General features: G+C 50.4%; 1 protein-coding gene across 1 annotated transcript in view; it reads right to left on the bottom strand.

Moving 5' to 3' along the window:
- Positions 1–17408, bottom strand: part of LOC142907651 (epidermal growth factor receptor kinase substrate 8-like) — a 47945-nt gene that overhangs the window by 13110 nt on the left and 17427 nt on the right. The window contains exons 6-10 of the mRNA XM_076057229.1: positions 16955–17098; positions 15570–15628; positions 14934–15052; positions 12554–12594; positions 6634–6760 (exon numbers count right to left, since the gene is read on the bottom strand). Of these exons, the coding sequence (XP_075913344.1) occupies positions 6634–6760; positions 12554–12594; positions 14934–15052; positions 15570–15628; positions 16955–17098 (490 nt within the window). The remainder of the gene's footprint in view (positions 1–6633; positions 6761–12553; positions 12595–14933; positions 15053–15569; positions 15629–16954; positions 17099–17408) is intronic.

Below are 17408 nucleotides of genomic sequence, written 5' to 3' on the forward strand. Positions count from 1 at the left end.
CACTCACCACACAGACTCACCACACACACACTCACCACACACACTCACCACACAAACACTCACCACACAAACACTCACCACACAAACACTCACCACACACACTCACCACACACACTCACCACACAGACTCACCACACACACACTCACCACACACACTCACCACACACACAGACTCACCACAAACACTCACCACACACACTCACCACAAACACTCACCACACACACTCACCACACACACACTCACCACACACAGACTCACCACACACACTCACCACACACAGACTCACCACACACACTCACCACACACACAAACTCACCACACACACTCACCACACACACACACTCACCACACAGACTCACCACACAGACTCACCACACACACTCACCACACACACAGACACACACACTCACCACACACAGACTCACCACACAGACACTCACCACACAGACTCACCACACACACACTCACCACACACAGACTCACCACACAGACACTCACCACACAGACTCACCACACACACTCACCACACACACTCACCACAAACACTCACCACACACACACTCACCACACACAGACTCACCACACAGACTCACCACACAAACACTCACCACACACACTCACCACACAGACTCACCACACACAGACTCACCACACACAGACTCACCACACACACACTCACCACACAGACTCACCACACAGACTCACCACACACAGACTCACCACACAGACTCACCACAAACACTCACCACACACACTCACCACACAGACTCACCACACACAGACTCACCACACACACTCACCACACAGACTCACCACACACACTCACCACAAACACTCACCACACACACAGACTCACCACACACACACTCACCACACAGACTCACCACACAGACTCACCACACACACTCACCACAAACACTCACCACACACACACACTCACCACACACACACTCACCACACAGACTCACCACACACACACTCACCACACACACACTCACCACACAGACTCACCACACAGACTCACCACACACAGACTCACCACACAGACTCACCACAAACACTCACCACACACACTCACCACACAGACTCACCACACACAGACTCACCACACACAGACTCACCACACAGACTCACCACAAACACTCACCACACACACTCACCACACAGACTCACCACACACAGACTCACCACACACACTCACCACACAGACTCACCACACACACAGACTCACCACACACACACTCACCACACACACTCACCACAAACACTCACCACACACACAGACTCACCACACACACACTCACCACACACACTCACCACACACACTCACCACACACACACAGACTCACCACACAGACTCACAACACACACTCACCACAAACACTCACCACACAAACACTCACCACAAACACTCACCACACACACACTCACCACACAGACTCACCACACACAAACACTCACCACATACACACTCACCACACACACTCACCACACAGACTCACCACACACAAACACTCACCACACACACTCACCACACACACTCACCACACAGACTCACCACACAGACTCACCACACACACAGACTCACCACACACACACACTCACCACACACACTCACCACACACACACTCACCACACACACTCACCACACACACACTCACCACACACACAGACTCACCACACAGACTCACCACACACACACTCACCATACAGACTCACCACACGCTCACCACACAGACTCACCACAAACACTCACCACACACACTCACCACACAGACTCACCACACACACACTCACCACACAGACTCACCACACACAGACTCACCACACACACAGACTCACCACACAGACTCACCACACACACTCACCACACAGACTCACCACACACACACTCACCACACAAACACTCACCACAAACACTCACCACACAGACTCACAACACACACAGACACACACACACTCACCACACACACTCACCACACACAGACTCACCACACAGAGACCCACAGACTCACCACACACACTCACCACACAGACTCACCACACACACTCACCACACATAGACTCACCACACAGACTCACCACACACACTCACCACACAGACTCACCACACACACTCACCACACAGACTCACCACACACTCACCACACACACTCACCACACACACAGACTCACCACAAACACTCACCACACAGACTCACCACACAGACTCACCACACACACAGACTCACCACACACACACACTCACCACACACACTCACCACACACACTCACCACACACACAGACTCACCACACAGACTCACCACACACACTCACCACACACACACTCACCACACAGACTCACCACACACACTCACCACACACACACGCTCACCACACACACTCACCACACACACTCACCACACACACAGACTCACCACACACACTCACCACACAGACTCACCACACACACAGACTCACCACACACAGACTCACAACACACACAGACACACACACACACCACACACACACACTCACCACAAACACTCACCACACACACAGACTCACCACACAGACTCACCACACAGACTCACCACACAAACTCACCACACAGACTCACTACACACACACTCACCACACACACACACTCACCACACACACACTCACCACACACACTCACCACACACACACTCACCACACACACTCACCACACACACACACCACACACACACACTCACCACACAGACTCACCACACACAGACTCACCACACACTCACCACACACACTCACCACACACACACCACACAGACTCACTACACACACACTCACCACACACACACACACACTCACCACACACACAGACTCACCACACACACTCACCACACACACACTCACCACACACACACTCACCACACACACTCACCACAAACACTCACCACAAACACTCACCACACACACACTCACCACACACACTCACCACACACACACTCACCACACACTCACCACACACACACACTCACCACACACACTCACCCCACACACTCACCACACACACTCACCACACAGACTCACCACACACACACTCACCACAAACACTCACCACACAGACTCACCACACAGACTCACCACACACAGACTCACCACACACAGACTCACCACAAACACTCACCACACACAGACTCACCACACACAAAGACTCACCACACAGACTCACCACAAACACTCACCACACAGACTCACCACACACACAGACTCACCACAAACACTCACCACACACACTCACCACACAGACTCACCACACACACTCACCACACAAACACTCACCACAAACACTCACCACACACAGACTCACCACACACACAGACTCACCACAAACACTCACCACACACAGACTCACCACAAACACTCACCACACAGACTCAACACACACACTCACCACACACACTCACCACACACACACTCACCACACACACACACTCACCACACACACAGACTCACCACACACACAGAGACCCACAGACTCACTCACCACAAACACTCACCACACAGACTCACCACAAACACTCACCACACACACTCACCACAAAGACTCACCACACACACTCACCACAAACACTCACCACACAAACACTCACCACACAGACTCACCACACACACACACTCACCACACACAGACTCACCACAAACACTCACCACAAACACTCACCACACAGACTCACCACACACACTCACCACAAACACTCACCACACAGACTCACCACACACACTCACCACACACACTCACCACACACAGACTGACCACAAACACTCACCACACACACACTCACCACAAACACTCACCACACTCACCACACACTCACCACACACTCACCACACAGACTCACCACACACACTCACCACACAGACTCACCACACACAGACTCACCACACACACAGACTCACCACACAAACACTCACCACACACACACTCACCACACACACTCACCACACACACTCACCACACACACACTCACCACACACACTCACCACACACACACTCACCACACACACAGACTCACCACACAGACTCACCACACACACACTCACCACACAGACTCACCACACGCTCACCACACAGACTCACCACAAACACTCACCACACACACACACTCACCACACACACTCACCACACAGACTCACCACACACACACTCACCACACAGACTCACCACACACAGACTCACCACACACACAGACTCACCACACAGACTCACCACAAACACTCACCACACAGACTCACCACAAACACTCACCACACACTCACCACACACACACTCACCACACACACTCACCACAAACACTCACCACACAGACTCACCACACAGACTCACCACACACACACTCACCACAAACACTCACCACACACACTCACCACACACACACAGATTCACCACACACACTCACCACACACACTCACCACAAACACTCACCACACACACACTCAACACACACAGACACACACAGACTCACCACACACACTCACCACACACACTCACCACACAGACTCACCACAAACACTCACCACAAACACTCACCACACAAACACTCACCACACAGACTCACCACACACAGACTCACCACACACACAGACTCACCACACACAGACTCACCACACACACAGACTCACCACACACACAGAGACCCACAGACTCACTCACCACAAACACTCACCACACAGACTCACCACACACAGACTCACCACACACACAGACTCACCACACACACAGAGACCCACAGACTCACTCACCACAAACACTCACCACACAGACTCACCACACACACTCACCACACACACTCACCACACACACACTCACCACAAACACTCACCACAAACACTCACCACACAGACTCACCACACACACACTCACCACACACACACTCACCACACACACACTCACCACACACACACTCACCACACACACTCACCACACACACTCACCACACACACACTCACCACACACACTCACCACACACACACTCACCACACACACACACTCACCACAGGCTCACCACACACACTCACCACACACACACTCACCACACAGACTCACCACACACACTCACCACACACACAGACTAACCACACACAGACTAACCACACACACACTCACCACACACACACTCACCACACACACACTCACCACACACACTCACCACACACACTCACCACACACACACTCACCACACACACACTCACCACACAGACTCACCACACACTCACCACACAAACACTCACCACAAACACTCACCACAAACACTCACCACACTCACCACACACACTCACCACAAACACTCACCACACACAGACTCACCACACTCACCACACACTCACCACACACACACTCACCACACACACTCACCACACACACTCACCACACACACAGACTCACCACACACACTCACCACACAGACTCACCACACACACTCACCACACAGACTCACCACAAACACTCACCACACACACACACTCACCACACACACAAACTCACCACACACACTCACCACAAACACTCACCACACACACTCACCACACACACACACTCACCACACACACTCACCACACACACTCACCACACACTCACCACAAACACTCACCACACACACTCACCACACACACACACACTCACCACACACACTCACCACACACACTCACCACACACACACACTCACCACACACACACACTCACCACACACACTCACCACACACACTCACCACAAACACTCACCACACACTCACCACACACACTCACCACACACACAGACTCACCACACACACACTCACCACACTCACCACACACACTCACCACAAACACTCACCACACACTCACCACAAACACTCACCACACACACTCACCACACACACTCACCACACAGACTCACCACACACACACACTCACCACACACACTCACCACACACACACACTCACCACACACACTCACCACACACACTCACCACACACACAGACTCACCACACTCACCACACACTCACCACACACACAGACTCACCACACACACTCACCACACACACACTCACCACACAGACTCACCACACACACAGAGACCCACAGACTCACTCACCACAAACACTCACCATAAACACTCACCACACACACACACTCACCACACACACTCACCACACACACTCACCACACACACACACTCACCACACACACTCACCACACACACTCACCACACACACACTCACCACACACTCACCACAAACACTCACCACACAGACTCACCACACACACTCACCACACACACTCACCACAAACACTCACCATAAACACTCACCACACACACACTCACCACACACACACACTCACCACACACACTCACCACACACACTCACCACACACACACTCACCACACACTCCCACAAACACTCACCACACACACACTCACCACACTCACCACACTCACCACAAACACACTCACCACACACACTCACCACACAGACTCACCACACACACACTCACCACACTCACCACAAACACTCACCACACACACTCACCACACACACACACTCACCACACACACACACTCACCACACACACAGACTCACCACACTCACCACACAAACACTCACCACACACACTCACCACAGGCTCACCTCCAGCCCTCTTGCGCGACAGGAGACGCCTTTTGCGCTTCTTGGCGAGCTGCTGGAGCGCATCAGCTGCCATCTGCAGTCGCCCCACGAACGCCTCGATGTCACCAAGCACGTGGTTCACCTCCTCCTGGGCACACCCACGTGGCGGTCACGTGGCCGTGACGCGACAAGTCACGTGACGAGGAGGGCAGGACCACGAGGTCGCGGCGAACACAGCTGGATCGTGAACACAGCTAGTGAGCACAGCTAGTGAACACAGCTAGTGAACACAGCTAGTGAACACAGCTAGTGAACACAGCTAGTGAACACAGCTACACGTAGAACAGAGCTACATAGTGATCACAGCTACACGTAGAACACAGCTAGTGAACACAGCTACATGGTGAACACAGCTAGTGAACACAGCTAGTGAACACAGCTAGTGAACACAGCTAGTGAACACAGCTACACGTAGAACAGAGCTACATAGTGAACACAGCTACATAGTGAACACAGCTCGTGAACACAGCTACACAGTGAACACAGCTAGTGAACACAGCTACACAGTGAACAAAGCTAGTGAACACAGCTACATAGTGAACACAGCTAGTGAACACAGCTACATGGTGAACACAGCTACATAGTGAACACAGCTACATGGTGAACACAGCTACATAGTGAACATAGCTACATAGTGAACATAGCTACATAGTGAACACAGCTACATGGTGAACACAGCTACATAGTGAACACAGCTACATGGTGAACACAGCTTGATCGTGAACTCAGCTACATGGTGAACACAGTGAACACAGCTACATGGTGAACACAGCTACATAGTGAACACAGCTACATGCTGAACACAGCTAAATAGTGAACATAGCTACATAGTGAACACAGCTACATAGTGAACACAGCTACATAGTGAACACAGCTACATGGTGAACAGAGCTACATAGTGAACACAGCTACGTAGTGAACACAGCTAGTGAACACAGCTACATAGTGAACACAGCTACACAGGTGAACACAGCTAGTGAACACACCTACATAGTGAACACAGCTATATAGTGAACACAGCTACACAGTGAACATAGCTACATAGTTAACACAGCTAGTGAACACAGCTACACGTACAACACAGCTACATAGTGATCACAGCTACATGGTGAACATAGCTAGTGATCACAGCTACATAGTGAACACAGCTACATAGTGAACACAGATAGTGATCACAGCTACACAGTGAACACAGCTACATAGTGAACACAGCTACATAGTGAACACAGCTACATGGTGAACACAGCTAGTGAACACAGCTACATAGTGAACACAGCTACATGGTGAACACAGTGAACACAGCTACATAGTGAACACAGCTACATGGTGAACACAGCTAGTGAACACAGCTACACGTAGAACACAGCTACATAGTGAACACAGCTACATGGTGAACACAGCTACATAGTGAACACAGCTACATGCTGAACACAGCTAAATAGTGAACATAGCTACATAGTGCACACAGCTACATAGTGAACACAGCTACATAGTGAACACAGCTACATGGTGAACACAGCTACGTAGTGAACACAGCTAGTGAACACAGCTACATAGTGAACACAGCTACACAGGTGAACACAGCTAGTGAACACAGCTACATAGTGAACACAGCTATATAGTGAACACAGCTACACAGTGAACATAGCTACATAGTTAACACAGCTAGTGAACACAGCTACACGTACAACACAGCTACATAGTGATCACAGCTACATGGTGAACATAGCTAGTGATCACAGCTACATAGTGAACACAGCTACATAGTGAACACAGATAGTGATCACAGCTACACAGTGAACACAGCTACATAGTGAACACAGCTACATAGTGAACACAGCTAGTGAACACAGCTACATAGTGAACACAGCTACATGGTGAACACAGTGAACACAGCTACATAGTGAACACAGCTACATGGTGAACACAGCTAGTGAACACAGCTACACGTAGAACACAGCTACATAGTGAACACAGCTACATAGTGAACACAGCTACATAGTGAACACAGCTAGTGAACACAGCTACATGGTGAACACAGCTAGTGAACACAGCTACATGGTGAACCCAGCTACATAGTGAACACAGCTAGTGGACACAGCTACATAGTGAACACAGCTACATGGTGAACACAGCTACATAGTGAACACAGCTACATAGTGAACACAGCTACATAGTGAACACAGTGAACACAGCTACATAGTGAACACAGCTACATAGTGAACACAGTGAACACAGTTACATAGTGAACACAGCTAGTGAACACAGCTACACAGTGACCACAGCTACATAGTGAACAGAGTGAACACAGCTACATAGTGAACACAGCTACATGGTGAACACAGTGAACACAGTTACATAGTGAACACAGCCAGTGAACACAGCTAGTGAACACAGCTACATGGTGAACACAGTGAACACAGCTACATAGTGAACACAGCTAGTGAACACAGCTACATAGTGAACACAGCTACATAGTGAACACAGCTAGTGAACACAGCTACACAGTGAACACAGCTACACAGTGAACACAGCTACATAGTGAACACAGCTAGTGAACATAGCTACATAGTGAACACAGCTACATAGTGAACACAGCTAGTGAACACAGCTACACAGTGAACACAGCTACACAGTGAACACAGCTAGTGAACACAGCTACATGGTGAACACAGTGAACACAGCTACATAGTGAACACAGCTAGTGAACACAGCTACATGGTGAACACAGCTAGTGAACACAGCTACATAGTGAACACAGCTAGTGAACACAGCTAAATGGTGAACACAGTGAACACAGCTAGTGAACACAGCTAGTGAACACAGCTAGTGAACACAGCTACATGGTGAACACAGCTACATAGTGAACACAGCTAGTGAACACAGCTACATAGTGAACACAGCTACATGGTGAACACAGCTACATAGTGAACATAGCTACATAGTGAACATAGCTACATAGTGAACACAGCTACATGGTGAACACAGCTACATAGTGAACACAGCTACATAGTGAACACAGCTACATGGTGAACACAGCTACATAGTGAACACAGCTACGTAGTGAACACAGCTAGTGAACACAGCTACATAGTGAACACAGCTACACAGGTGAACACAGCTAGTGAACACAGCTACATAGTGAACACAGCTAAATAGTGAACACAGCTACACAGTGAACATAGCTACATAGTTAACACAGCTAGTGAACACAGCTACACGTACAACACAGCTACATAGTGATCACAGCTACATGGTGAACATAGCTAGTGATCACAGCTACATAGTGAACACAGCTACATAGTGAACACAGATAGTGATCACAGCTACACAGTGAACACAGCTACATAGTGAACACAGCTACATAGTGAACACAGCTACATGGTGAACACAGCTAGTGAACACAGCTACATGGTGAACACAGCTACATAGTGAACACAGCTAGTGAACACAGCTACATAGAGAACACAGCTACATGGTGAACACAGTGAACACAGCTACATAGTGAACACAGCTACATGGTGAACACAGCTACATGGTGAACACAGCTAGTGAACACAGCTACACGTAGAACACAGCTACATAGTGAACACAGCTACATAGTGAACACAGCTACATAGTGAATACAGCTAGTGAACACAGCTACATGGTGAACACAGCTAGTGAACACAGCTACATGGTGAACCCAGCTACATAGTGAACACAGCTAGTGGACACAGCTACATAGTGAACACAGCTACATGGTGAACACAGCTACATAGTGAACACAGCTACATAGTGAACACAGCTAGTGAACACAGCTACACAGTGAACACAGCTACAAAGTGAACACAGCTACATAGTGAACACAGCTAGTGAACATAGCTACATAGTGAACACAGCTACATAGTGAACACAGCTAGTGAACACAGCTACACAGTGAACACAGCTACACAGTGAACACAGCTAGTGAACACAGCTACATGGTGAACACAGTGAACACAGCTACATAGTGAACACAGCTAGTGAACACAGCTAGTGAACACAGCTACATGGTGAACACAGCTAGTGAACACAGCTAAATGGTGAACACAGTGAACACAGCTACATAGTGAACACAGCTAGTGAACACAGCTACATGGTGAACACAGTGAACACAGCTACATAGTGAACACAGCTACATAGTGAACACAGTTATACAGTGAACACAGCTACATAGTGAACACAGCTACATGGTGAACACAGCTACACGGTGAACACAGCTTCATAGTGAACACAGCTACATAGTGAACATAGCTAGTGAACACAGCTACATAGTGAACACAGCTACATAGTGAACACAGCTACATAGTGAACACAGTGAACACAGCTACATGGTGAACACAGCTAGTGAACACAGCTACATAGTGAACACAGCTACATAGTGAACACAGTGAACACAGCTACATAGTGAACACAGCTAAATAGTGAACACAGCTACATCGTGAACACAGCTAGTGAACACAGCTACATAGTAAACACAGCTACATAGTGAACACAGCAACATAGTGAACACAGCTACACGGTGAACACAGCTACATAGTGAACACAGCTACATAGTGAACACAGCTACATAGTGAACACAGCTAGTGAACACAGCTACATAGTGAACATATCTACATGGTGAACACAGCTACATAGTGAACACAGCTACATAGTGAACACAGCTAGTGAACACAGCTACATAGTGAACACAGCTACATATTGAACACAGCTAGTGAACACAGCTACATATTGAACACAGCTACACAGTGAACACAGCTAGTGAACACAGCTACATGGTGAACACAGTGAACACAGCTACATGGTGAACACAGCTACATAGTGAACACAGCTACACAGTGAACACAGCTAGTGAACACAGCTACATATTGAACACAGCTACACAGTGAAAACAGCTAGTGAACACAGCTACATGGTGAACACAGTGAACACAGTTACATAGTGAACACAGCTAGTGAACACAGCTACATAGTGAACACAGCTACATAGTGAACACAGTTATACAGTGAACACAGCTACATAGTGAACACAGCTACATGGTGAACACAGCTACATAGTAAACACAGCTACATGGTGAACACAGCTACAAGGTGAACACAGCTACATGGTGAACACAGCTACATAGTGACACAGCTACACGGTGAACACAGCTACATAGTGAACACAGCTAGTGACACACAGCTACACAGTGAACACAGCTACACAGTGAACACAGCTAGTGAACACAGCTACATGGTGAACATAGCTACATAGTGAACACAGCTAGTGAACGCAGCTACATAGTGAACACAGCTACATGGTGAACATATCTACATGGTGAACACAGCTACATAGTGAACACAGCTACATAGTGAACACAGCTAGTGAACACAGCTACATAGTGAACACAGCTACATATTGAACACAGCTAGTGAACACAGCTACATATTGAACACAGCTACACAGTGAACACAGCTAGTGAACACAGCTACATAGTGAACACAGCTACATGGTGAACATAGCTACATGGTGAACACAGCTACATAGTGAACACAGCTACATAGTCAACACAGCTACCTGGTGAACACAGCTACATGGTAAACACAGCTACATAGTGAACACAGCTACCTGGTGAACACAGCTACATAGTGAACACAGCTACATAGTGAAAACAGCTACATGGTGAACACAGCTACCTGGTGAACACAGCTGCTTAGTGAACACAGCTACATAGTGAACACAGTGAACACAGCTACACTGTGAACACAGCTACACGGTGAACACAGCTACATAGTGAACACAGCTACATAGTGAACACAGCTACCTGGTGAACACAGCTGCATAGTGAACACTGTAGTTTGTGGGTCAGAGTTCAACTCACACTGTCCACGTTTACATCTACCGGATCATCATCATCGGGATCTGCAATGAAAGCATCATCATCAGCATCATCATCAGTATCATCATCAGTATCATCAGCAGCATCATCATCAGCAGCATCATCAGCAGCAGCAGCAGCATCATCAGCAGCAGCAGCAGCAGCAGCATCATCCTCAACATCATCCTCAGCATCATCATCAGCATCATCAGGAACATCACCATCATGATCAGACAATGAGCTGCCCACGGTGAACACATCCCACGGTGAACAGCTCACTGTACACATCCCAGGGTGAACACATCCCACGGTGAACACATCCCACGGTGAACACCTCACTGTACACAGCTCAGGGTGAACAGCTCACCATACACAGCCCAGGGTGAACAGCTCACCGTACACAGCCCACGGTGAACACATCCCACGGTGAACACATCCCACGGTGAGCACATCCCAGGGTGAACACATCCCACGGTGAACACATCCCACGGTGAACACCTCACTGTACACAGCTCAGGGTGAACAGCTCACCATACACAGCCCAGGGTGAACAGCTCACCGTACACAGCCCACGGTGAACACATCCCACGGTGAACACATCCCACGGTGAGCACATCCCAGGGTGAACACATCCCACGGTGAACACAGCCCACGGTGAACACATCCCACGGTGAACACATCCCACGGTGAACACCTCACCATACACAGCCCACGGTGAACACCTCACCGTACACATCCCACGGTGAACACATCCCACGGTGAACACCGCCCAGGGTGAACAGCTCACCATACACAGCTCAGGGTGAACACCTCACCGTACACAGCCCAGGGTGAACACATCCCAGGGTGAACACCGCCCACGGTGAACACCTCACCGTACACATCCCACGGTGAACAGCTCACCGTACACATCCCACGGTGAACAGCTCACCGTACACATCCCACGGTGAACAGCTCACCGTACACAGCCCACGGTGAACACATCCCACGGTTAACACCGCCCAGGGTGAACAGCTCACCATACACAGCTCAGGGTGAACAGCTCACCGTACACAGCCCAGGGTGAACACATCCCACGGTGAACACATCCCACGGTGAACACCTCACCGTACACATCCCACGGTGAACACATCCCATGGTGAACACCGCCCACGGTGAACAGCTCACCATACACAGCTCAGGGTGAACACATCCCAGGGTGAACAGCTCACCGTACACATCCCACGGTGAACACCGCCCACGGTGAACAGCTCACTGTACACATCCCACGGTGAACAGCTCACCGTACACAGCCCAGGGTGAACAGCTCACCGTACACATCCCAGGGTGAACAGCTCACCGTACACATCCCACGGTGAACAGCTCACCGTACACAGCCCAGGGTGAACAGCTCACCATACACAGCCCAGGGTGAACAGCTCACCGTACACAGCCCAGGGTGAACAGCTCACCGTACACAGCCCAGGGTGAACAGCTCACCATACACCGCCCACGGTGAACACATCCCATGGTGAACACCGCCCAGGGTGAACACCGCCCAGGGTGAACAGCTCACCATACACATCCCAGGGTGAACAGCTCACCATACACATCCCACGGTGAACACAGCCCACGGTGAACAGCTCACCGTACACAGCCCATAGTGAACACATCCCAGGGTGAACACCGCTCAGGGTGAACAGCTCACCGTACACAGCCCACGGTGAACAGCTCACCGTACACATCCCAGGGTGAACAGCTCACCGTACACATCCCAGGGTGAACAGCTCACCGTACACAGCCCACGGTGAACAGCTCACCGTACACAGCTCAGGGTGAACACATCCCACGGTGAACACCTCACCGTACACATCCCACGGTGAACACATCCCACGGTGAACAGCTCACCCTACACCACCCAGGGTGAACAGCTCACCCTACACCGCCCAGGGTGAACAGCTCACCGTACACATCCCACGGTGAACACCGCCCACGGTGAACACCTCACCGTTCACCGCCCACGGTGAACACATCCCACGGTGAACACAGCCCAGAGTGAACAGCTCACCGTACACATCCCAGGGTGAACAGCTCACCGTACACATCCCAGGGTGAACAGCTCACCGTACACATCCCAGGGTGAACAGCTCACCATACACAGCCCAGGGTGAACAGCTCACCCTACACATCCCAGGGTGAACAGCTCACCATACACAGCTCAGGGTGAACAGCTCACCATACACATCCCAGGGTGAACAGCTCACCGTACACAGCCCAGGGTGAACAGCTCACCGTACACATCCCAGGGTGAACAGCTCACCCTACACATCCCAGGGTGAACAGCTCACCGTACACATCCCAGGGTGAACAGCTCACCCTACACATCCCAGGGTGAACAGCTCACCGAAGAGTCTTGTCACTCTCTTGCGTGCCGACTTGCTGGCCAGCCTCATGGTGTCCATGATGGAGCGGTGAGTGGACGCGGACGTGGACGCTGCCGCGCTCCTTGCTGAGCCCCTCGACCTGGAACGTCGTCGTCATCATCATCAGCATCAGCAGCAGCGGCAGCGTCAGCAGCAGCATCATCATCATGAGCAGTATCATCATCATCAGCATCATCATCATGAGCAGTATCATCATCATCAATATCATCATCAGCATCATCATCATCATGAGCAGTATCATCATCATCAATATCATCATCATCAGCAGCATCATCATCGTGAGCAGTATCATCATCATCAGCATCATCATCATCAGCATCATCATCGTCATGGGCAGTATCATCATCAGCAGCATCATCATCATGAGCAGTATCATCATCATCATCATCAATATCATCATCATCAGCATCATCATCATGAGCATTATCATCATCAGCAGCATTATCATCATCATCAGCATCATCAGCATCATCATCATGAGCAGTATTATCAATATCATCATCAGTATCATCATCATCATCAGCATCATTATCATCATCAGTATCATCATCATCAGCAGCAGCAGCAGCATCATCATCAGCAGCAGCGTGGCTCACCTCATCGTGGACGAGAATCTGGAGATGGCTCCGTCAATCTCCTCGCAGATCAGGTGAGGCTACAGCCACACGGAGAGCAGAGAGGGTGAGTGGTGAGTGTGTGGTGAGTGGTGAGTGGGTGAGTGTGTGGTGAGTGGTGAGTGTGTGGTGAGTGGGTGGTGAGTGGTGAGTGTGTGGTGAGTGGTGAGTGGGTGAGTGTGTGGGTGAGTGTGTGGTGAGTGGTGAGTGGTGAGTGTGTGGTGAGTGGTGAGTGAGTGAGTGAGTGGGTGGTGAGTGTGTGGTGAGTGTGTGGTGAGTGGTGAGTGTGTGGTGAGTGAGTCGTGAGTGTGTGGTGAGTGGTGAGTGGTGAGTGAGTGGTGAGTGTGTGGTGAGTGGTGAGTGGTGAGTGTGTGGTGAGTGAGTGGTGAGTGTGTGGTGAGTGTGTGGTGAGTGTGTGGGTGAGTGTGTGGTGAGTGGTGAGTGAGTGGTGAGTGTGTGGGTGAGTGTGTGGTGGGTGGTGAGTGGTGAGTGAGTGGTGAGTGGTGAGTGTGTGGGTGAGTGGAGAGTGAGTGGGTGAGTGGGTGAGTGGTGAGTGGAGAGTGTGTGGGTGAGTGTGTGGTGAGTGTGTGGTGAGTGTGTGGTGAGTGGGTGGTGAGTGGTGAGTGTGTGGTGAGTGGGTGAGTGGTGAGTGGTGAGTGTGTGGTGAGTGGAGAGTGTGTGGGTGAGTGGTGAGTGTGTGGTGAGCGAGTGGGTGAGTGGTGAGTGAGTGGTGAGCGAGTGGATGAGTGCTGAGTGTGTGGGTGAGTGGTGAGTGAGAGGGTGAGTGGTGAGTGAGTGAGTGAGAGGGTGAGTGAGTGGGTGAGTGAGTGGGTGAGTGAGCGAGTGGGCGAGTGAGTGGGTGAGTGAGCGAGTGGGCGAGTGAGTGAGTGGGCGAGTGAGTGAGTGAGTGGGTGAGTGAGTGAGTGGGTGAGTGAGCGAGTGGGCGAGTGAGTGGGTGAGTGAGCGAGTGGGCGAGTGAGTGGGTGAGCGGGTGAGTGAGTGAGTGGGTGAGTGAGTGAGTGAGTGGGTGAGTGAGTGAGTGGGTGGGTGAGTGAGTGAGTGAGTGGGTGAGTGAGTGAGTGGGCGAGTGAGTGAGTGAGTGACTGAGTGGGTGAGTGAGTGAGTGGGCGAGTGAGTGAGTGGATGAGTGAGTGAGTAGGCGAGAGAGTGAGTGGATGAGTGAGTGAGTGGGTGAGTGAGATGGTGGGTGAGTGAGTGAGTGGGTGAGTGAGTGGTGAGTGTGTAGGTGAGTGGGTGAGTGAGTGGATGAGTGAGTGAGTGGGTGGGTGAGTGAGTGGGTGAGCGAGTGGGTGAGTGAGTGGGCGAGTGAGTGAGTGACGGGGTGAGTGGGCGAGTGTGTAGTCCACCTGCTCGCACTGAAAGATGTGTATCTCTGGGTAGGGCTCGGTGGACTCCTTGACACTGAGGGTAAGCAGCGACGACTCCAGATCGACGCCTCGCACGGAGCGAGCCATCAGCACGCAGGGGAAGGGGAACTGATCAAATACCTCCTGCTCACAACACCATCACCACCATCACAACATCACAACATCACAACATCACAACATCACCATCACCACCATCACAACATCACCATCAGCACGCAGGGGAAGGGGAACTGATCAAATACCTCCTGCTCACAACACCATCACCACCATCACAGCATCACAACATCACAACATCACCATCATCACCATCACAACATCACAACATCATCACCATCACCACCATCACAACATTACAACATCACCATCACATCATCACAACATCACCATCACAACATCACCATCACAACATCACCATCACAACATCACCAACACC

This window comes from Petromyzon marinus, chromosome 80 (genome assembly GCF_048934315.1).
Source record: "Petromyzon marinus isolate PM22_M1 ecotype Great Lakes invasive population chromosome 80, UKy_Petmar_22M1.pri1.0, whole genome shotgun sequence".
Taxonomy (NCBI): Eukaryota; Metazoa; Chordata; class Hyperoartia; order Petromyzontiformes; family Petromyzontidae; genus Petromyzon; species Petromyzon marinus.